This window comes from Patella vulgata, chromosome 2, assembly GCF_932274485.2.
Source record: "Patella vulgata chromosome 2, xgPatVulg1.2, whole genome shotgun sequence".
Classification (NCBI taxonomy): domain Eukaryota; kingdom Metazoa; phylum Mollusca; class Gastropoda; family Patellidae; genus Patella; species Patella vulgata.
Window position 1 is genome coordinate 17021390 of NC_065880.2, and position 21458 is coordinate 17042847.

At 32.1% G+C, this 21458-nt stretch overlaps 1 protein-coding gene across 1 annotated transcript in view; it reads left to right on the forward strand.

The window, feature by feature from the left end:
- Positions 1-21458, forward strand: part of LOC126811103 (WD repeat and FYVE domain-containing protein 3) — a 52030-nt gene that overhangs the window by 16389 nt on the left and 14183 nt on the right. Inside the window, exons 16-52 of the mRNA XM_050536568.2 lie at positions 151-296; positions 630-716; positions 830-1055; positions 1727-1941; positions 2462-2859; positions 3242-3463; positions 4115-4296; positions 4839-5067; positions 5843-5982; positions 6206-6317; positions 6603-6793; positions 6981-7133; positions 7831-7904; positions 8154-8315; positions 8517-8611; positions 8975-9071; positions 9740-9957; positions 10232-10416; positions 10740-10880; positions 11139-11333; positions 12095-12152; positions 12476-12585; positions 13190-13388; positions 13685-13756; positions 13927-14152; positions 14631-14814; positions 15328-15413; positions 15940-16045; positions 16150-16251; positions 16427-16504; positions 17894-18109; positions 18809-18968; positions 19157-19341; positions 19858-20006; positions 20136-20195; positions 20578-20724; positions 21242-21325. Of these exons, the coding sequence (XP_050392525.2) occupies positions 151-296; positions 630-716; positions 830-1055; positions 1727-1941; positions 2462-2859; positions 3242-3463; positions 4115-4296; positions 4839-5067; positions 5843-5982; positions 6206-6317; positions 6603-6793; positions 6981-7133; positions 7831-7904; positions 8154-8315; positions 8517-8611; positions 8975-9071; positions 9740-9957; positions 10232-10416; positions 10740-10880; positions 11139-11333; positions 12095-12152; positions 12476-12585; positions 13190-13388; positions 13685-13756; positions 13927-14152; positions 14631-14814; positions 15328-15413; positions 15940-16045; positions 16150-16251; positions 16427-16504; positions 17894-18109; positions 18809-18968; positions 19157-19341; positions 19858-20006; positions 20136-20195; positions 20578-20724; positions 21242-21325 (5690 nt within the window). The remainder of the gene's footprint in view (positions 1-150; positions 297-629; positions 717-829; positions 1056-1726; positions 1942-2461; positions 2860-3241; positions 3464-4114; positions 4297-4838; positions 5068-5842; positions 5983-6205; positions 6318-6602; positions 6794-6980; positions 7134-7830; positions 7905-8153; positions 8316-8516; positions 8612-8974; positions 9072-9739; positions 9958-10231; positions 10417-10739; positions 10881-11138; positions 11334-12094; positions 12153-12475; positions 12586-13189; positions 13389-13684; positions 13757-13926; positions 14153-14630; positions 14815-15327; positions 15414-15939; positions 16046-16149; positions 16252-16426; positions 16505-17893; positions 18110-18808; positions 18969-19156; positions 19342-19857; positions 20007-20135; positions 20196-20577; positions 20725-21241; positions 21326-21458) is intronic.

Here is a 21458-nt window from a genome sequence, read left to right on the forward strand (position 1 = left end):
AACAATGGTCAAATAATGTTGACATCATCTACCGGTGAAGATCTGTATGCACTAATAATAACCTCTTTAATCTACGAGAACAAAAGTGAATGTTTTTTGGGTTTTTTTATGAATATATTTTTATATTTTATTTGACTTGTCTGTAAACAGGTACGATATGATAGTTTAACAGAAGCTGTAAGGTTATTAGGATGTTTTTCAAGTTCTATTGATATACAGACAGACCCTGAAGCTGCCACACCAAGTGAAAATGTTGATTTATTTCAGCAGTTATTCCTACAATCAAAGGAAGACAAGTAAGCCTTTTATTCAATGTTAATACCGTTGAAGGTATTTGAATAGATTGAAGACTTTTATTATGCGGGATGAACAAGGCATTATTTGGATGGTGTGAAAAAGCAATAGATCCATGTACACATTGACATACACTTAAAACATTAACATGTGTTGATGCCCTATGTAAATCTTTATGTGTGTATTCCTAGTGTGCATGGCCACTTAGTCAGGAAGTTATGCGTTACAAAAATGTACAATTATGATAATAGTAAATAATAATGAAATGAATAACTTTAAACCCATTCCTTTCCTCTTTACAGGTGTGATATTATAAAATCGATTTATCTTTTCAGAATTCAAAAACCCATTCCAGTAATTTTGATGTCTGCCTGTCAAATGTTTCGATATCTTTATGATATGGCTCTTGATGCTTTTGACAGGTTTGTTTATTATCTATTTATAAATTTCTCAAAATCACTGATTGTATTGATATTTATTTTTAAAATTTACATAGCAATCAGTAAGACATTTCAGTATGATATTTCTTTTCTAGGCCCTCGTGTAATTATGCTAAAGTTGACTCTCCACTATTGAAAAAACATATGTCTGTGATAGAAGAATCTTCAACCAATCAAATATTAGTAAAACCAAAGAGAGGTAGTACAGGAAGTATGGGGTTAAATCTAAGTGGTATTTCGGATCCTGTTATTGTACATGCTGGTGCCATTTTATCCATATTTCATCTATTACCAGCTCTAGAACATGATGTTAAAAAACTGGTAAGTAACTCTTACTTAAGGTGTAATTATTACTGGTTGTTAAGTTTTAGTATTTGTTACTAAAAAATTGAATCAATGCAGTGAAATTATATATAGGTAGTCACCTGACGACTTTTGGCTCGCTAATGTGAAGGTCCTGTGTTTGATCCCTGTGTTGACCGAGGATTTTCCAGCTTGGTTACCTCGTGTCAGTGGTGCAGGAGGGTGGGGGTGGCAAAGAACAGCATATAGTCGTTATGATGGAACGAAAAACTAAGGTCTTGTATACACAATGTTATGCACATAAAAGAACTCTTCACAGCGGGAACTGTAGGCCGTAGCACTGATTTCCTGGCAAAATCTTTCCCCCATAGCTCACTATTTGTCGTATATATCTCCATTAGCCCAGAGCAGAACAGTAGGACGTTAACCACATTTCATTTCATTTCACCGGCCAACTTTAATTAAAGGTGATGGATATGCAAAAATCTATTTTCTAGTTTGTAAGTGAACATAAAAACTGCAGTAATAATGAATATGAATAAATCTGTTTTATCAGGTTAAGTTCTGAATAAATCTGTTTATCAGGTTAAGTTCTGAATACTCTCATATCATATTTCTTCTAATTAGACTTTATGGACATGAATGTAATTAACTTCATAATAATTATATTTAATTCTTTACATTTCCAGGAAGCATTAAATTTAAAATATTGTGTATCTGATATATTGAGATCTTTACTACGAATTGAACGCAATCAACAGATAATGTGTGATGCAGGTTTTCCACATGAATTATTGAGTCACGGTAGTGTAGCATTAGCAGATGAATCATTTCCATTACATCCACCATTACAGTTTATGTTTGAAAGACTGGCCTCACAATCACTTACTCCACGAGACTTAAGGTACATAGATTGTATTCAAATGGCTTACCCTTCAACCTTGAAATTCTCATAGGGTTGTACATTGCCATCAACCCTTATTTCCACTCATCCCATGTGTTTTGATAGCCGTGTACATCACAGTTTTTGAGCTTTTGATAAAAAAATAACTATACTTGGATTACTTTAGATTTATTGGATCATAAAATTGAAAACATTAAAATGCTTGTGTAAATTGGTGGCTGCTATGCGTATGTTTGTTTACTGCCAACTAACTCATTCCTCTTTGAGATTTGGGATAAGTAGATAAGATTTAATTGGACATGCACATTTGATTTCTCCAGCTGGAATAGCGTCTTGGACTGTTTTGCTCATCCATCCAGTTAAAATTTTGAATGAATATTAAAATGGAATTCTAGAATTAATGATGGTAAATGTATTGTCTTTTGTAGAGATTTTTTAAGGTTGGGTTCACCATTAAGTTGGAATGAATATTAAAATGGAATCCTAGAATTAATGATGGTAAATGTATTGTCTTTTGTAGAGATTTTTTAAGGTTGGGTTCGCCATTAAGTTGTAGACCTGTAGAAGATTTCCAGGCAGGAGCAGCTCATGGAACATGGAATGATCCAGATCTTATTTCAACATCAGTTGGCATTGAAGAAAAAACATCAACTATGGAAATAGAGAAGAAATTGAAGTCTGCTGGAGGAACTGTTCCACTAACAAGAGTAAAGTGTCTTGTATCCATGACAACACCAAGGGATGCTAGAATGCACGGAGCAGCAGTGACGCCAGCATTTGTAGAGTTTGATATGAGTGCTGAAGGTTTTGCTTGTTTATATTTACCTAGTGTGGCACCTCAAGGTCCCCCTACTCCATCTGTTGTCGGGGGTGTTGTAGGAACATCAGATCCTGTTGTATATGGTGGTGTAGGAACAGGTAACACATATTTTCAAAATCTTAAACTATTTAATGACACTGTACGAAAATTCGAATTTGAATAAAAACATATCTTGAAAAAATATATAGAAATTTAAAGGAGAGGATAGGATGAGATATAATTACTATATGACAATATCCTGTGTCAATATTAGATACGAGTTCTATACACAATCTAATCTGGGTTGCATGTAGCTGATTCCAATTTCTTTAAAGGTAAAAAAAATGAAAACAAGTGTGTAAGATTGGGATATGCTAAATAAAATGCATGTTAAGTGAATATCATTAGATAAATTCTGTTTGGTAATGAAATTAGATTGATTGATCCTTTGTATATTATCACATAACATGATTTAATAATATTATATATTTATGTAATTAGGGGAGAGAGTATTTCCACCACCATCTGGTCTCACCTATTCGTCATGGTTCTGTGTAGATAAATTCAGTAATGCTGCTTTAGATGCTCACCCTGTTCGTCTATTGACAGTTGTTCGTAATATACAGGGTAGAGACGAGAATCTCATCTGTTTAAGTGTATATCTTACTTCTAAAGACAATGCTCTAATAGTCTCCACTCAGGAAACTTACATGCCTAGCTCAGGTAATTATTGTTTGTATTTATGAAAGCATCAAAATGATGTTGTGATCTTCCCGGGAATAGAAGAACTTCTAATATCCAATATTTAAGACAAAATAAACATTTTTACCATTGGTACACGAATCGTAAATCATTTTATATACATTCATATTACATTATTATATGCGTTGAACCCGTTTGTGTCAATTTTTAGGTCCCTAATATTTGCGATTTAGCTACTTTAAGCATTTTGGTTTATCTATTGCTATGTGTGTTTTAAATTTATCCATAATAATGTATAATTGCTATTAAGTAATCATAAATTCATCAATACAACATGGTTATCAAATTTTTAAAGTGTGCTCAGAATCTATGCAAATAATATTTTAGATATTTATAAAAAATTGTCAGTCATATTACACACATGTCATGTGAATGTATATTGTATTGTTGGAACCAGTGTCCGCTGACTCTCAAGTGTCTGTCCACATTTTATTGCGACTAATCTACAGGTTAGGGTTCTTGTCAGATTGCATTGATGTTCCATACATCTGCTGCAGAATTTTAGGGAGTCGTCTATGTTTCAGATATCCTTAATAAACTAATATGTTCAAGTGTATGCCCTGCAGTACATGTATGATAGACTGTAAGTTGATTTTTTTTTTTTTTTTGCAGTAAGTGGAACTGAACAAGAACAAGAACCTGTGTTAAATGATAATACAGTTCGTTTCTGGTATCCTGAATTAACCCAGGAGGGTCAGTGGCATCATCTAGTTATAGTCTTTCATAGAGCTGGTATTATGAAGAATAGTAATGTTAGCTTATTTGTTGACGGGGAACACATCAATACTCAAAAGGTAATCTTATTTCGTAACTCATTATCAATATGTATGAAAACTGATAATCTTTAAGTGGCATTTAGCGATAGGGAAACACATTAACAGAACACCTTTTTTATGGTATACAATCATTAGTTTAGTTCTAAAAACACGACATGCTTGATAACGATAAGAGGATATTTGTCGAAATGTTGTGCTTTTAGAATAAAACTAGTGATTGTATCCCATAAAAACTGTGTTCTGTTAAATGATATATCTTGAGTTCTATATACTGGTATCAAATATCAAAGATATGTGTCTTTGGGGATAATAAAGTCATCTATTCCACTTTAAAAATTCAATTAAACTGAAAATATAGCCCTTGTAATGAACAAGGGGAAAATAAATGGACCAAAAGAGTTTATTTTGCTGCTAAGTACTTACATATTATTCCAGAATTATCCCATTTCTGACAATGGCAGTGGTAAATATAGTCTTGAATAATCAGTAACATAATTACTATCCCAATTGTCCAAAAAATATGTTAGTAAGCATAATATTGATTTCTTTTTATTTTATAGTTGCATTATATGTCACCTAATCTTGGTGGTGGAGGAACAGCTAGCCCGACTGCCTTTACCTCAGTATTTTGTTATATTGGTACACCACCACAGTTACGCCGTCAATCACGGGTAACATGGCGGCAGGGACCATGCCATTTATTGGAGGATATTGTCTCTACTAATACCATACAGAACATATATAATCTAGGTCCTACATATATAGGAAGCTTCCAAGCTGCTCTCATGGGTTTGTATATTATTCTCCTTTTGGTGTTTATAAAATATCTGTATAGTATTTTTTAGAATGTTTAATATGCTAATCGTTAGAAGTTTTTGTCCGGGGTTATCCATCTGTAGTTTTAGTACCAATAGAATAGTAGTATAAAATATCTATAGCACACAAACAGAGAATTAATGGTTTAAACCCGCTGATCATCATGTGAGGGATTGAGTAATCCTTTGCAAATTATAATATTATACAAGTTGTATCTCTAAAAGCAATATCAATCAAACTGATCCAATTCCGCTCAGTATTTACAAAAATATGATGAATTGATATAAATCGGCCAGCGCCATCAAAAAGTGTTTTGTGCAATCTTTTGATGGGACTTTGTTTTTTTTATTGAATCCAAGCTGAGAGAATATATATTGTTTGCTGTTTAAAATTAATGGAGGGCCTGACAATGACAGCTGTCTAGTCGTTCGGATGGGATTAAATACCAATGTCCTGTGTACACATTGGCGTGCACGTAAAAGATCTCTTGGCAATTGGAATTTTATATATTAGTAGGCCACAGTGCCGCCGTCAGGACAAAATTTCCCCTCATAGCACACTGCATGTTGTATGCCCATCTTCACTAGTCCAGTCGGAGTAGGACATTAAACCCCATTTCATTTCATTTTCATTATAGTTAAATGGATTGTTCTTTTGAATCTTCTGTGATCATCTATTAAGTCAAAACATTTACACTGTATTTGTGGCTGTTGGTGGAAATTTTTGTATTATTTTGATTATCTTACAGAGAGCAATGAAGTCTCAAACCCATTTATTGCGGAAGAGAAAGTGATGTTTGGGGTACATGCTCACGCTCTGTCACAAATGACAGTTGCAAAAATCAGAAAAGTTTACAATAAAGTTGATAGCAAATCCATTGCCAAACAGGTATGATAGTTTGTCTCACAAAATTTTCTATTTTAACATTCCAAATTGACATCAAAGGTGTATATATCTCAGATTTTGTCCACTGTCTGATTTGAAATTTACTGCTATATAACTCTGTAATGAAATCAAAAAATTAAACTTTTGTTTACCAACTGTGTAAGATTTCCAAAATGCTTTCGCCTCTTTAATTGTAATTGATATTTCCCTTTATTTTTTTATACAGCTTGCCATGTCAGCACATGAAAATGCTACACCAATAAGATTATTACATAATTCAGCTGGTCATCTTGCTGGACCTGCTAGAAGTCTTGGTGCAATATTAATGGGGTATTTAGGTAAGATTATATTTACCTCCTTAGCATTATTATCACGCCTGAAAATATACATACATAGGGCTTTGTGAATTAAAATATTGAAACACTTCTTAATTTGTGTAAATTGTGTTTAACAAAAACGACTTTGGCCAGACAAAACATAAGTATTTCCTTTGGCAGCTAAAGTTGATTATCAGTCTGTGCCACACAAGCACAAGTACTAATGTTATTCCCAAAGAGATTGAGTAAAGGATCTCTATCACTTCATTGTTCCCATTTTGGCAAATTATTTTAATCTTATTTTAGGTGTACGTACGTTTTGTCCACGACCTGTTGCTAAAATGTTAGATAATGTTGGAGGTACAGCAGCTGTTTTAGGTTTAATAGCTATGGCTAAAGATGTAGAAGGTTTATATGCTGCTGTAAAAACATTAGTATGTGTTGTTAATAGTAGTCGATCTGCTAGATGGGATATGGATAGAATACGAGGCTATCAGGTAAAAAATTCATTGTTCTATTTCCAGAAGTGAAAATTGAACTAGAATGTTTTTGTCATTGTTGTAACTTCATTTTCACATTAGCATTAATTATAGAAAAAAAGATTTCATATTAACTTTGTTTTTGTCTTTGTAATTTTAAATGTGATGTAGTTGTTTAATGATTTAATTGGGTTTTATTTTTCAGATGCTTGCCATGTTATACAAGAAGAAACGTAATTTATTAAACAGTCATATTTTACATTTGACATTCTCGTTGGTCGGTACATTAGATAGTGGTAGAGAATCAGCTATGATACCTAATAGGGTAGCATTTGAAGATCTACTCTGTGATTTAGAGGTATAAACCTTTTTTGATCAGGCGCATATTAAATAAATGATAAAATTGTATAATAATATTTCTTTTTCTTCTCAAGAACTACAGAGTACAATGTATTAACTGAAAATGTTAGAACTACAATGTATTGACTGACAGTGCAAGAACTACATAGTACAATGTATTGACTGACAATGTACAATGTATTAACTGACAATGTAAGAACTACAGAGTAGTGTATTTACTGTCAATTTTAACTACAGAGTACAATGTATTAACTGCCAATTTTAACTACAGAGTACAATGTATTAACTGACAATTTTAACTACAGAGTTCAATGTATTAACTGACAATGTTAGAACTACAGAGTTCAATGTATTAACTGACAATGTTAGAACTACAGAGTTCAATGTATTAACTGACAATGTTAGAACTACAGAGTTCAATGTATTAACTGACAATGTTAGAACTACAGAGTTCAATGTATTAACTGACAATGTTAGAACTACAGAGTTCAATGTATTAACTGACAATGTTAGAACTACAGAGTTCAATGTATTGACTGACAATGTTAGAACTACAGAGTTCAATGTATGAACTGACAATGTTAGAACTACAGAGTACTGCAATGTATTAACTGACAATGTTTATAAATATGTTTATGTGTTTGTTTTAAGGTACAGAAAAGTAGATGTTAAACCCCATTTCATTTCTATTTAAGGTATGGCATGAAGCCCCTGGAGATCTGCAGAAGTCTTTATATGAACATTTCAATGAATTACTTACTGATTCAGCGTAAGTATTATTCCTTTTCACAGAATAACTCCACTATTCCAAGAATCATACTTTTGGCTAGTCTCCTAATATTAGATGATTTCAAACTGCTAGGCATATTATGAATATGAGTAAAGGGAGATAACTCTTTCCAAATTAATCATGTTTTTCAAGTAAAGAACATTTAAATTGTATTGAGTATATATTACAACATACCATTTCTTTCTATTTGATTTATATACATGTAGTATAATATTTTTATGTTTTCAGTGATGCTAAAGCTAACAGTATGATGATGAGAGATATAGGTCTTGTGTCAGGTTTACTTCATGTTTTAAAAGATGTTAATTTATCTGTTCACACAACACGTACTATATGTAATGTTATAGGTGAATTACTACTAAGTACACCAGATCATCAGTCCTTACTCCGGTAAGTAGTGATTAATATAAGACCTTTGCAAACTTCACTATTCATCACAGATAGAAATATTTCTTCAGTCATGTTAGAAGACCGTTCTTGAAGTTTAAGGTTGTCAGTAAAATTTGAATGAAAATGATACAGATAACGTTTAGTTAATATGTCTATCAGTCATCATTAAAAATGCTAATAACTAATTATTTGTATATTCAGGTTTGGGCAGTTTTTAGTATCAACTATTCCACCACTATCAACAAACGAAAAAGATGTGGACTTGCATCAAGACAAAACTCCAGACAATGCTGAAGGTAGAAACCTATAAGCTTCTTTTCAAATGGTGTTCGTAATAATTGCTCTGTTGTCTGTGTTCTTTTAAAACCAGGAACTGATTCTATACACTTGACACTTGGTAATCTTCTTCTTCATAGAGCAACACTCTTTAGATAAAACCTCAGGCTTTGCCAGTTCAAGTATGATTAACATAAAACTTATAATGCTTGTTCTTTGGACATTTGAACATCAATTGACAGAATTCTGTTTTTAGTATGGCTATGATGATGTCATGGTTGGTTCATGGTTTATATAGTAAACTTGTTTTATTCTCTAAATGAATGGTTGATGACTGTATATTTTATTGTTGAATTATTAAAGATATTTGTATTGTTTTATAGAAATGAGTATAATACAGAACGTGAAACTAAGAAACACTCTACTAGAAGTGACATTGAGACTGATATTATTACCAGGCTCTAATAATCTTAATCAACAGTAAGTCTTATATATTATGGATAATTTTAAACATATAATTTACCTTCATGTAATACGATGTTGAAATATTCGTTGAACATGGTTAGGGCTCAAACTGTAGTCAAGAACTATCTAAATTTCACATTTCTTTTCCACTCATGAGTTTGTGTAAATAAGAATAGCTTGTATATCAATAATTTTATGAGATAAAACAACTTAGCCCTTGAATAAATGTATGGTGATATGAAGGCAACGTCATTACAGGGTGTAGTAGGGTTGGGTTGGGTTAGCTGAAGGTTATGTTACTATTTCACCCGTACAGTCTTGCTTTTTAATCAACATACAATTAGATATTAAAATTAGAATTTGAATATTTCAAAACAGTTTGGCTTTAGTTAAGTGTTATATTCGGATCCTTGGATCCTGGGGTGTTACACAGTTACATGTGGGTGAAAAGGAAAAACAACCATTCTTCATGTTAGAATTCCAATCTCCTTCTTTATTACTCAAAAAGGCAGAAGAACTACCACATAAGGGAGACAACTTGTGTCAACTTAAACATAGGTTTCAGACCACAATGATATAGACTATACCACAATATGACATAAGCTAGAGCAAGTCATTAATTTGTAATAAAGATAGTTTCACTTTTTATGATAAACAGATCTATATTGATGTTTAAATTGTAGAATGTGTGAAGATATACAGAAAACTCTAGGATTTGATTGGTTGATGTTATTTATGCAAGAGAATTTACATCAGAGTACAGTGGTGTTAGCTTTACGAACTCTAATCACCATGTTCCGTAATGCTAATAATATACAAAGATTCCGTGAAGGGAGTTTTGGGGGAGGATGGTTAGGAGACACCGAAAATGTTTTCAAAAACCAAATGGCAGCCATGCTTGGTTAGTAGTATTATATTTCTGTCTTGATTAAAGTTTTAAAGGTACAACTACAAGTTGTACGATAAGAAAATCAAAAGTTTTGTTAATTACTAGATGTAGGCTGTCCATACAATGCCTAATTTTCTGGCAAAAGTCATTAATGGGTTTAACTATTGATAGTATTTCGGTAAGGAATTGATGATTAATAAGAGGAAACTGTAGAGAATGGCCTAGCATTTCATGTTTAATCTTTTACTGAAATAGACCAAGTTTTATAATGTTATCTTGATTTTAGGTTTTAACCTTGGAGCATCTGCTAAAGGCCATGATAGAGAGGCTAATACAGAAGTAAGCCATATACCTGGATTTCAAGTATTACAGTGGACTCTACCGAAACATAATGACATAGCTGCTGTATATTTTCTCTTAATGGCATTATTATTAGGACAGCACGGTAAAGATTTACCTACAGATGTTGAGGTAAGTGTTGAATGGCATCTTTTCAGAATTTAGTAATTGTCATCACCCCTTACTGTCCACCCAAAGATCTGTTTCTGCAATTTATTCAGTCGGCTGTGTTATGCATATGACTTCAGTGAGATTATACACAGATCAATGGAGGGTGTTGTCACACAATTCAGAATAGCTGTATTTTCATAGAATTTTTATGCTACGCAATGACGAGAAAATAAAAAATTCATAATACTTGTTAGATGTTACATAAAATTAAATGTCGTAAAATGAAAAAATATATGGAATATAAAATTATAAAACATTGTATGTTCTATTTTTCTATATTTTAGTTAAGTCTCGATGCTGTATGGACAGTTATATTTGGTGTACCAGCAAGTAAACCTGTATCTCTATTAGCTAAAGAAAGAGTAGAGTTATGTTCAGATGCTGCTATAGTTATTTTGTCTATGATCAGAAACGCAGTAAATGAGGTAACTTACTCTTGTTATTGTCCTTTGATGATGTATTTGCTATTTAACTGTTATGTTTGTCTGTATGTCAGTAATCTATTTTGTTAGTTTAAACTTATTTTATTGCATCGACAATACAATGTACAGTACGAAGGTTTTAGACAAAAGTTATAACCACTCATAAACATCTTGTACTGTTTTGAAATTTATCACTTATTACAGGTTAATGCAATAACTATCATCCCTCATATTGTCATCATTTCACTGTATTTTCTTCAGGACATTAATAATGAAAGATCGAAGGAGTATCCTGTCATACTATTACAATTTCTGCTATTTTTATATCATAACCAAGCTGAATTTCTTACATTATGTACAACATCTGATTTTATCATGGCATTAACAGCAACATTATTTCCTCATCCTGCACCAGATATAGACAGTGATATTACTACACCTATAGAGGAATTTAAGGTACAATATTAATTTTTACATATATTTTAAATATACTGAAATTTTGAATGACTGTGTAACAATGCATTTTTATACACCCACATTTTCATGTGGACATATTATGTTGTTGCCCCTGTCCATTCACATTTGTTTGTTGACACTCTAGAGGTCACAATTATTATTTGGTTTGATGAAACTTGAAATATAGGTTTGTATCCCAAAAATCCTGGTTCCTTTCGATATTGGCTTCATCGATTATTGCCCCTGATTATACAAAAAATTGTGTTTACTGAAACTTAAAATATATATTTATAACCCAAAGAGCTCTGTTCCTTTCGATATTGGCGCATATCAGACCCTCTAGAGATCACAATTTTCATTTGATTTTAAAAACTGTTCAAATATATATCGTATTACACCATGATTACAGTTCAGTTTGAATTTTGTGAAAATAGACCCGAAACTGCTTGACAAAATGGCCACTCTCCTTTACGCAAATGGTGTAAAAGTATGCAATACCATGGTTGTGGACTCTATCTTTATCTGATATGATTATATGGTTATGTATCGGTCTGTATCTTCATGGATTATGGCCCCTGATTGTACAAAAAATCTTTTTAGCTTCTTCTCTGTCCATCTATTGTAAAATGTGGGCATATTTTGCATGGCAACCGCTTGTTTAAGAAAGGATTTAAAATAAATGTCCAATGTTTATTTTATGAATATTCTGTATAAATATTGAAGCGTTTGATTGATTTAAAATTATTTATATTTATTTTTAGCCTTTTCCCGATTCTGATTCGATTGTTATTGTGAAGCCACCAGATACACGTGTCGACAGTATGTATTTATATAACATAAACTATAAAATAACAATAGTAGTTTTAATATCTTCCATGTACTTAATGTTTTTTTTATATTATTTGCCACTAAATGTTTAGAATGCATCACACTTCAGTATTTGCCATATTCTCAAATAACGATCTTTGTTTTATCTATAAATGTTGCCAACTAATTTATAAACTTGTGAGATTTAGTAATTTTATAGATGACAATAATGTAGTATGTTTTCAATCAATGCAAAAGCTGTAACCTGGATGTTTGACTTCATCAATTACTAACAGTATCAATACTTTAACATTGAGTTCTATCTATTATTTTAGGTATACTGCATGGTCATTCAGCTCGTAAATTCATCATAGATTTCCTGAGAACAATTGTAATTGACAGTTTCTCGACAAAATCTACAACAGTTATTGATTTAATGTTAGATGTAAGTAAAATATTAGTCCCGTGTTCCACACATGATTAGCTGAATAGGTTTATTTTACCATCCAATTTTGTACTCAAGGTTTATGTCTAATAAGTTATGTGTGCAATGTTGGAAAAGATCGTACTTCAATTGATTGACAATTCATGGAATAGCTCATATGTATTTGTCAGGGTTCCCGCAGTCCTTGAAAATCCTTGAATATCCTTGAATTTAAAATTTCATTTTCAAGGTCTTGAATATCCTTGAATTTCGCGGAAATAGGAAAATATCCTTGAATTTCAGTTGAGATCCTTAATTTTGTTTCAAATGTCTTCAATTCCTTTTAAATATGAGATTAGAACGATAGTTGGTAATGTTTTGGTAATTGTAACTTTAGGCTAAAAAATGTCCTTAAAAATCCTTGAATTTGACGTATATTTATCCTTGAATATCCTTGTAAAAATGTTTGACGAAGCCGCGGGAACCCTGATTTTTGCCATGCAGGGAAGAGTTATGCTTTGGCATTACATAAAGAAACTAATGTTACATGTTGTCTTGGTGTTAAATGTATGGATTCTACTGACAATGTTGATTATTGATACATATTCTATTTGAATGATTCCAGGGTTACCCAGAACATGCCAGTAGAGCACAACAGAAACAATTTCAGACAGAAATGTTAAAGATATTAATGGAACATCTATTAGCTGCAGATGTATTGTTAGGTGATCAAGCAGCATTACCTATTACTGGAAATAGCTACAGTAATATGGCTAATAATGTCTTCTACTTTGCTAGTAGAGTTGTTGATAAATTGTGGCAAGGTATGCAAACCATATTTAACACCTATTAATAATTTATTAATCATTTCTGCTTACTGTATACACAGTTCAGTTTCATTTATTTGAATACATAATTTATTTGCATACATGATTCAAACCTTAAAGAAACAACATGACAGAACAAAACACAGAATTTTAACGTGCCTTGAATGAATAAAACACTAATGTAAACTTCAAATGGGCATAACTTGCATTTGGATCGTATTGATATTCTGGATCATTGTTGTTTCCTCACCTGTTCTTTTAGAATTGTAATCTATCCATTTCTTTATTAATAGGTGTATTTACTAGAGAGGCAAAAGAAGTATTTGATTTTGTCAGTAAATTAATTTCACAGAGTAAAAGAAAATGTAAGTATTCTGAAAACAACAAAAATTTTAATAAATAATCACAAGAATGACGGGTGGGGGGTGGGGGACTTGTATCTGTCAATATTGGGATGTCATAAAAGTAACTATTTATGTAATATAAGCATTGCTGAGGTTGTAAAGATTTTAATCATATTTGTTTTTATTCACAGCATCTGGAGTGTCATTGGATCCTATATATAAGTGTTTAAACAGAACTATATTGTTTCAACTATCACGACCCATTGATAGTGTAGCTAGTCAGACAGGTGTACTTGATTCACTACATAAACTAACCAGTAACAGAAGTCTAGTCTTTGGACCAGGAAATTATGATCAGGAATTTCTAGGTTGTCTATGTTATTGTTTACTTCAACTAACAGAGGATCCTGAAAGCAGGTTAATATAATGACATTTTTATCGGAATCTCATTAATTAATTACTATCTGTCAGCTGTGATATTCACCCCGGGAATTCACATATTCAGGGCCCAGGATTATTGTGGGCTCAAGATAAAATATGTTAAGGAAGAGATAAAATGGGCAATGCGACCAGTTATCCCTGTTTAGCAGTGACTAGTTTCGTTCGTATTGAACTGTTCAATGTTGGGCAAAATAATATCAAAATTTTCCTTGTCACAAACTATGTGTTCAGGCCATATAATGTTGGACTGCAAATCTTTAAGGGATGTGAACTTATTATTAGATAAGTTATCCAATAATAATCTAACATAAATCTTTTTTAGTAGTATTACCACACAATTTTGATTTATAGTACTTAATACATAGGTCAAAACATTATGTTCAATTCTTATATATGGACATTTGATGCCAATGTCATATTAATTGCTATGTCTTTTCTTTAATTCTAATTTTAGTGGTGCCAATTTGAGTGAATCTAAAGCACGGACAACTACATGGCATGTTGATCCTGATATTGACGATCCTACCACAAATTGTTCTACAGTAAATACACATAATTCAGCTTTAACTGAAGGAATGAAACTAGTAGCTAACGCTGCTAAAAGAGTATGGGAAGAATTGTATGTATGTAAGAAACCTGTAAGTAATCCTGGCCATAATTTTATGTCATTCAACAAATTTGTGAAAATATTCAAGTTAATTATTATTTACGAGAATCCCATGTTGGTTCATGGGTATATAAAGATATTTTTAGAAACTGAATCAAACTAGCACAGTGGTGAGTGTGTCATGGTTAGATACTGAAGTTTCTTTGCCATTGATATCACAAGATGGTAGAATAGCATATTCATTCAATCATTGTCCTAATGATTAATGATATTCAACCAATTATTGAAAAATTTTTTTTTTTATTTATAGCAACAATTCCTTGACAGTTGGAATTCGATATAAGAGTAGGCCGTAGTGTCACTGTCTGGGCAAAGATTCCGCACACTATATGGCGTATGCCCGTCTTCATTAGCCCAGTTCGGAGCAGAATAGTCGGACGTTAAATCCCATTTCATTTCATTCCATTATATCAACAAGCGCTGTATTACAGTGTATTGATGGTGATCTCTGTCTATTTCTATTTGTATGGTTTTATCATTTCAGGCACTTGAAGATATTTTCCGCACTCAGCTCAATAATATCAACAGCTCCACTAAAACATTCTCCACACCTGACTTAAATACTGTTAGGTAAATTAAAATTATTTCAATAAATACAAATTAAAATCACTTCAATAAATACATGTTCAATTGAAAATGTAACATTAATTCTTAACATAAGCGATTGGGCTCAAGAAAGATTTAAAGATACATTATGTAAGATTTGGATAAAGAGCTGGCCATTCTTGCTATAATAGCTCAAAAATAGATAATGTAAAATGAAAATATTGAAAATTTCATTCAAATTACTTCATTCTGAGCCAAGTTAACACTGTTTGTAGTTTTGACAAGATGTGTGCATTGTGGTAACCAGGGCACTGGTATATTCAAGTCTTAGCCTCGCTTTCCCATTTTTAAATTAAATTTTTAAAATGCAAACCGTTCTAATCTAGTTAAAATCTCAAGTATCCAATGCCATCGAGAATTGATTATGATCTAGTTTTGTTAATAAATGCCTAATTAATAGTTTATATAATATTTCAGGCCTAAAGAAAGACAGATTTAACTCTTGCATAATGTATGTTCAATCATATAATTAATTTTATTATTTTTGTAGACTATTAATACAGGAAGCAGCATCTAAAATCTGGGTAACGTATGCTGAGAATGAAAGAAGATCACCATTTACTAATTCTGATAAATTACAGACACAAATACAATCGGTAAGTTGTTTAACAATAAACATTTATAACATAACTTGCATTTCAATTTAATATTTGTCAGAAAATATAATTAGTAACACATGCTTAATGTTTTATTGTTACAGAAACTACAGAAAGTAGGAAGTGGTGTATTAAGGTTAGCCAGCAGACGGTCAAAGAGGGAAATTCCCACTAAACAATCTCCAGCTACTACTGTTCATTATAATGTAAGATTTCCCTGAAAATAGTTAAACATAACTTCTATAAGATCACTGTTTAATTTTAATGCTCAAGAACAATATTACTTGGAAAAGGAAAAGAATTAGTGTTTTCTGAAAGACAATCTTCACATTGTTGTTTATTTTTTACGGTTTATTGAATATCAACCTCATCCTATTTCAGTTTTTCCATTCATGGACTGTAAGTCATGTGACATTAGTGAAGGATGTTGTCAACTTTCAACATAAACAGTACCAACAGGTGGGATATTATATTTAAACACTTCTCTAATAGATAAACATACATCTGGTATGTTATATGATAGAACCTGATAGGCACACATATTCCAGCAGACCTAATTATTTTCATCCATCAATATAATTGCTATTTAGGCGTTATACCAGTGTTCAGTTAATCACCATCATCTGTGTTGGTAATAATTAAAGATACATTATGGGAGATAAGATAAAGCGATGGCAGTTCCCGCTATAATAGTTAAAAACTAGATAGTGTAAAGGTAATTTGCTGAAAATTTCAGTCCAATTGATCCACTATGAGCCGAGAAAGAAGCGGGTGAAATTTTTGCATAGTCTCGGTCATCATTACTAAAATCATTAATATAAACAGCATAGTCTCGATTATCCACTTTTATTGATTTAATTATCAATAGCCGTTAGCGGCATATAGGAATCTAATCCAGCCAACATCGAAGGCTAGCCTTGACATCGAGAGTTTATTATGGTCTGAATAAGTTAATTAATGTCTAATTGATAATTTAGATAACATTTCAGGCCTAAAGAAAGACTTGTAATAAGCAGATTTTGCTCTTGCATAATGCATGTTTAAGGATGCAGTGCTGCAGAAGGCTAATAAATATTTTTCTTTATTAAAACATAACAGAAATAAGGGTTAAAAGGTGTTATTGTAATTTAAGTAGGAAACATACTGTCTTGGAAATGATGTTAGTAATTAGTTATCGTTCAAGGGGGGTTGGGTGGCTGAATGGTTAGCACGTGCGTGCTGTACCATAAAGTCTGTCATTGAGTCAACTGGCGTGGTTTCGAATCCCCGGTTGTACGTGGCAAGGAGTAGGGTCGCCTGTCCAACCTCGTGGGTTTTCTCCGGGTCCTCCTGTTTCCTCCCACTGTTAAAGACCCCTACGCGCAAGCGAATTATTGAAATAAAATTAAACCATGTGTTAGTCCCGAAATGACTTGGTTTGTGTCGAGTGGACGTTAAACCCCATTTCTCTCTCTCTCTCAGTTTAAACCATGTGTTAGTCCCGAAATGACTTGGTTTGTGTCGAGTGGACGTTAAACCCCATTTCTCTCTCTCTCTTAGTTATCGTTAGATGTCCACATACAATCACTGAGTAACACTAATTAAGATGACAGTGGTCAATCAGTAGCAAGTAATGTGGACATTAAATGGCCATAATTCAAAGTAGGATTGATTGGTTTTGATGATATTGGACCTGTATGTTTTTTGATGAGACCACTTTTTATTGTGTATGGGTTGATAGTCTGAACTTGCCATTGGTCCAGTATAATGGGCCTTTAAACTTAGTTCTGCATCATAATATCTCGGAGGATTTTCCCATATTAATAAATTTCAGATCAGAGAATTTACACTTTTCTGTGAATATTTCAGAGTCAGATACATTTAGAGAAATATTTGGTAGAAGAATGGTCGACAATGGAACACGAGTTATTAAGAGTAAGAGGTTTATGGGGACCACAGCATGGTTGTCGATTAGACAAGTATTTATTAGATATGACAGAAGGTCCAAGTAGAATGAGGAAGAAGATGATATTAAATGATATGTTTTATGTTCACTACCCGTATAGACCAGATTTAGAGGACAGTGTAAGTTATCTAAAATAATATTAATATACATGACATTTGATACAAGAATGAATAGATAAAAACAGAAATAAAAAAAGGCAAACAATTATTTTGTCCAATTATAACATGGAGTACTTGATTAAACTTTTTAGAATTTAATTGTCATGATCCTGTGAACTGTGACTGTCGTGACAATCAAAAATAAAGAACTCATGATGTTTTATGATGTCACATTTCTCCTCACATCTCATTTATTATGAGGGCTGACAGTACTTGATTGCATATGACTTAATGGCAATTGATAGTATGATAGTCTGTTATTGTCAGATAATTAGAATGTATTGATATAAATAATTCAACAGATGATGAGTGTGGTGTGCTGTCTGTTTATCTTTTTTTTTCGGGGTTGGGGGTGTGTGTGGATGGCCAAATGCTAAGCGCGCTGTATCATAAGGTCTGTCATTGTGTCAACTGGCGTGGTTTCGATTCCCCAGTTGTACGTGACAAGGAGTAGGGTCGCCTGTCAAGCCTCATGGGTTTTCTCCAGATCCTCCGGCTTCCTCCCACTGCTAAAGAACCCTACGACCTACGTGCAAGCAAATTATTGAAATAAAACTAAACAATATGTAAGTCCCGAAATGACCTAGTTTGTGTCGAGTGGACGTTAAACCCCATTTCTTTCTCTCTCTTGTTTATCTTTTGATATGTTATATATTACAGCCACTACGTTATAAAGTAGCTATAAGTTTTGATAGTAAAGAATATTGTGATCAGTATAGACCATGTGGTATATTAACTGTACAGAAACTACCTATAATACGAGATGATAACGTTGATTTATTAACAGCTGATCCAGAAAATGGAATGGGATCACCTGAAGGTATTTATTTCATTTAGTTCCATTATGATAATCGTGATTAATCTACTATTACTAGAATTCATTCCTGCCCTAGGCAAATTCTCTCCAGAATTGCACAAGTAAGCATAGAAAGCTGTATGTTACGATATCAAATGAAGTCGCATTTTTCTTTTGTATGTATTATAGAATGTTATTTGTCTATGTTTCAGTTGATATTATGAAAATGCCGAAGTTTATATCTAAATCTGGTGTTGATGATGAGGATCAAGATGATAATACCAATACAGAAGAAGATAAAACAGATGGACAGACAGAAAATCAACACGAAGATCAGGCGACTAAAAGCAGGGGAGATAATCAAGCAATACTAAGATTATTGGGAGAAGGAGAAAAGGTAGGATATATATATGAGCTATTATAATATTAAAACAATGTGCTTTATTAAAGATACATTATGGGAGATTCGATAATGAGTTGGCAGTTCACACTATAATAATTAAAAACTAGATAATGTAAAGGCAATTTGCTGAATATTTCAGTCAAATTGATCCACTATGAATCGAGAACTAACCGATTGAAATGTCGGGCTAGCCTTGATCATCATTTCTAAAGTCAGTACGATAAACAGCATAGTCTCGATTATTCATTTAATCGTTAAATCGTGAAGGAAAGTTATGCAGTAAATCAGCTCATAATCCACTAAAGATCGCAGGCTAGCGATGCCATCTAGTGTTGATTATGGTCTGGATAGGTTAATTAATGTCTAATTAATAATTTAGATAACATTTCAGGCCTAAAGAAAGACCTGCAATTTTCAGATTTAGCTCTTGCATAATGTATGTTTAAGATATTAGTTTAGCTTGCAAGATGATATTGTGATGTAAGAAGTTATCATCTCTCTATGTTACAGATCAGTCACATGTTCAGATGTGCTAGAATTCAAGGTTTAGATACAGCAGAAGGTCTCTTACTTTTTGGTAAAGATCATTTTTATGTAGTTGATGGATTTACACTTCTAAAAACTAGAGAGATACGAGACATTGACAGTTTACCTGAAGGGTAAGTAAGCAATCTTTAATACAAATTATACTAGGAACAGTCTACTGTAAAATATTTACCATGGAAATCTTTAAATCTAATAATGTTCAACAGAATTAATGTAAAAAATTAATTATTGATATATTATAGTTACCATGATCCCATTATACCTAAATCATCCATGAGTACTGGTGGAGCCTTGAAGAGAATGTAAGTAAATTAAAGAATTTATTTTTTCTTTAATATTTGAAATGTAACATTGTGTAATTAATTGACTATTCATTGTTCAGATTGGATACAGAGTGTTGTAGAATTTTTTTAAAATGTATGTAATTATCTGTAACATATTTTATTGAAATATATAGAAATAATTACCCTTGTGTAATGTATTGACTGACTTGTGGCTGCTAGACATCTGTATTCATTGTTAAGATTGTACACAGAAGGTGGTGGAATTTCTTTAAAATACATGTAATTCTATCAAATTATATCATAAGACTGACCCCAAAAAACCCAAAACAACAGAAAATATAGAGTATCTAATTTTGTACAATTACACTACAGTTTTATATAATGTTTATTTAATCTGTAGGTTTAGTAAGTTTGAATATGATGAAGTAGGTGAAGTACATAAAAGAAGATATTTATTACAACCTATTGCTATAGAAGTTTTCTCTACTGATGGTAGAAATTATCTCTTAGCATTCCCTAGAAAAACAAGAAACAAGGTTTACAGCAAGTAAGTATACTCAAATTGTTCTATCGGTTTTACATGGAGGACAATTCAGATCATCTAAGTGAAGCGATATTGAACATTATTTTTAGATAAAATTTTTGATTATAAATTGAATATTAAAGAGACATTATGTAAGATTTCGATAAAGAGCTGACAGTCCTCGTTATAGTAGTTTAAAAATAGATAACACAAAAAGGGGTGTATTAAAATTTCAGTCAAACTTCATTCTGAGCGATGTTATGATTATTTGAAGAATAGCATAGTCTCGATTATAATTGCTACCGTTGTTACGATAATAAACAGAGTTTTAATTATATATTTTTAAATTAAATTATTAAATGGTAATCCTGTTTCAGTTTCTTCGAAGTCACTGATGGTCTATAGAGTTGATTAGGTGCTTGGCATGTGAATAAATGTCTAATTAATCAATTATATAACATTTGAGGCCAAAGGAAAGATCTGCAATAGGCAGATTTAGCTATAATGTATCTTTAAGTGTATTATTTGTATATTATTTTAGGTTTATGTCTGTTGGTACAGCTATAACTGATAATGCACAACAATCAGTATCTGGTCAGAAACAAAATGTCAAGGTAGAATCTGGGTACGTACATTATTTTATACAGTATTGGAATTTGATCAAACTTATGTAGTGATATATACTGTGTATTAAATAAGAAATTGAATTTATTTCTTTTAAATGGAGGAATTTAATTATGATAATGTTTCAACAATTA